General features: G+C 47.7%; 1 protein-coding gene across 2 annotated transcripts in view; it reads right to left on the bottom strand.

Moving 5' to 3' along the window:
* CMTM8 (CKLF like MARVEL transmembrane domain containing 8) overlaps positions 1 to 2923 on the bottom strand; it is a 54336-nt gene that overhangs the window by 5532 nt on the left and 45881 nt on the right. The window contains exon 2 of one of the 2 annotated variants that reach the window (XM_006158960.3): positions 2134 to 2307. The exons of the other annotated variant lie outside the window; for it this stretch is intronic. Within the exon in view, the coding sequence (XP_006159022.1) occupies positions 2134 to 2307 (174 nt within the window). The remainder of the gene's footprint in view (positions 1 to 2133; positions 2308 to 2923) is intronic. 2 annotated transcript variants of the gene reach the window in all.

Raw genomic sequence — 2923 nt, 5'->3', positions numbered from 1 at the left:
AAGTTTTCACTATAGGGTGTGTGTGCTTGCCAGAGAGAGACAGAGCGAAAGAAATCACCTCCTCCGGGGGCATGGCCACACCGCCATCCCTTCTCCACGCTCCTCTCACGATCTTAGGTGCATGCACACGCACATGTGCCCAGTGTGATTCTCACACCACGGGGTCCAGGACTGTAACCACGAAGACGGCCATGTGGGATCCGACATGCTAACCTCCATGTCACCTGCTGGCCTTCCATGGCTGTAAATAGTTTAAAATTGGGAGAATTCACACAGATTTCTTGTATTCTTGTAGGAAAACAAACCGAAGATGTCAAAAACTCAGGAGCCCATTTCTAGCTTCTTTCCTCGGGAAGCGAAGAACAGACTCGAGTTGTTTAAGACCCTGGGAGCGTGTGTCTGGGTGGCAAGACTTGAGTCGCAACTGGAGGCTGCTCACGAGCACGGCCTGCCTGCTCCTGCACATGGGGAGAATGCAGCCCCTGACCGCAGCTCACAGCTTTGCTCGAGGAGATCAATAATTAAACAGCTCTGAAGGGATTAAAGTCCTGGTCTCCTGACTTCTCTCCTGAGCCTCAGGCAGCGGGATGCCTAGAGCAGGACAGTAAGAATGAACTCTCGGGGCCAGAGGGTGGCGTGGTGGTTAAGGGCACTGGACACGCCCACCTGGTGGACCCTAGTTTGAATCCTGGACCCGGTGGCTTCCTTTCTCACTTCCCCTTTCTCTCTCTCTGTATTTCTCTGATTTTCTCTGATCCAATTAAAATAAATGAATAAATAAGTAAAATGAAATAAATAATTCTTAAAAAAAAAAAAAAAAAGAAGAAGAACGAACGAACTCCGGAGAGAAGTCAGGGACACCCACAGCGTTAATCGGAGCAAGGCTATGAGACCCCAAACCTCTGTTCTTTATAAAATGGGGACACACTTTGTGATGATAATTCTGTTAACACAAAATGAACACTTTTCATTTTTTGGTTAGATTTTTGCCCCAGGGTGGTATGCACAATGGAGAGAAACAGAAATAGTAAGAGGGAAAGTGAGAAATAATGGCCCCAGGGGGATGGCCACACTATAATTCCTTTTCTTGGGATTTTGGGCACGTACGCACATGTACCGAGCATGATTTTCAAGCTGCCAGATTTAGGACTCGAACCATATCAGCCATGTAGGAGTGCAGAGTCTCAACAGCACACCACCTGCTGGCCCTCAAAAACAAACCATTTTAACACCAGGAGTGCCAGAAAAGGATGTTGTTTAATTTTTTTTTTATATGTCATTAAAGATAATATTTAAAAATGTTTAATGTAGGACCAGCCCATAACCTAGTGGTTTTAAGAGAGTTGGATCCCACATGGCGGATGGTGGTTTGAATCCTGGCCCTGATACCCTGAAAAACACAATGGATGCTTGAGTATGCATCCCCCAAACCCCCACAGGATGGAGAAATGGAGGAGAAGGGGCTGAGGCACGACCACGCCTCTCGGGGGGTGTTTTCTCTCTCCCTCTCTCTCTCTATGTGGTGAGCATATATGCCCATAGGAACCGGCAACTTGTTTTCTCATTTTCCTTCTCTTTCTGGTCAACTTCAAAATAAAATAAAATATAATAATGACAATAAATTAAATAAAAATAATTCTTAAAAAAGATAAAGAAGGGAACCAGCAGTTAGCGTAATGGCTATGTCGCTGGACTCCCACGTAGTCGATCGTGGTTCGCGTCCTGGACCCGGTGGCTTAAAACTCACGCCGGGCGCGTGTGCGTGCGTGCCCAAGATCCCGAGAGGAGGATGGAGGAGAAGGGATTGCGGCGTGACCATCCCCCCTGGGGGGTGATTTCTCGCTTTCTGTCTCTATGTCTCTCTCTGTCTGTCTGGCGAGCGCATGCGCCCTATAGCAAAAATCTCTACAAAAAAAAAAAAAAGATAAAGAAAAGAATTCTCAAACCTTCCAACACGCCCAGTTTCATACTTCTGGGTAAAACATTTGAGAGACAGTTAAGTTCCTCGCTGTGAGGGTTCTCAGTGGCTTGACTCACTTGTGTGGGCAGAGACAGTCCTGACCTGCCCAGAGGAGGGCTACCTGCCACCCTGCCTGGTGGGCCCCTGACGCGCCCACTACTCAGCTTCCTTACCACTGTGGTCCAGGGCACCTGGGGGATCCTGGTGTAGGTCATCGTGATGTAGATGATGAGGAAGAAGACGGTGAGGACCCAGTAAAATACGGCCACAAACATGACCCAGCCAAACGCGGGCACTCGGAAGTACTCAGTCCCGGCGATCAGCGTCCAGACCAGCAATCCCAGAACCTGCGAGATGGCAGAGGCAGTGGAAAAGCAAAGGGAGGCGAAGTGGGAAACAGAGAAAAAGAAGAGCAGGGACAGAGGAAAAACAGAATTACGCAGAGTCAATGACAACCTTCACAATGGACTACCATATACACGGGACTTAAAGATGCGAGGGGCTGCTGGGGCCCATAGGTGGTATGGTGGTTAAAGGCGCTGGACTCCCACATGGGCGACTGTAGTTCAAGTCCCGGACCTGGTAGGTTGCTTTCTCATTTTTTTTTTTCTCTCTCTTTCTCTCTCTCTCTCTGATCAAACTGGAAAATAATAATAAAGCTTTTTTTAAAAAAAATGTAACAGGGTTTCCTGTGTTCACCTAGAATAATGAAAGGAACAGGTTAAGGGGTCGTTTATGGCCTATTTTCAGTCTACCAGTTCAGGGTAGCTGAGGGCCTCTAGACAGGTAGAGGACATGATGGTGGGATCGGCAGGTGGCATGGTGGTTAAGGTGCTGGACTCCTGCTTGGCTGACCACGGTTCCAATCCCGGACCTGGCAGGTTGCTTTCTCACTTTCCCTCTCTCTCTCTCTCTCTCTCTCTGGTCAAATTAAAAATAATAATAGTAATAATAAATGAAATA

The sequence above is a fragment of the Tupaia chinensis genome, unplaced genomic scaffold, assembly GCF_000334495.1.
Source record: "Tupaia chinensis unplaced genomic scaffold, TupChi_1.0 Scaffold000617_2, whole genome shotgun sequence".
NCBI lineage: Eukaryota > Metazoa > Chordata > Mammalia > Scandentia > Tupaiidae > Tupaia > Tupaia belangeri.
Note: the sequence above shows the minus strand (reverse complement) of the source record. Positions and strands in the feature narration are given on the sequence as shown.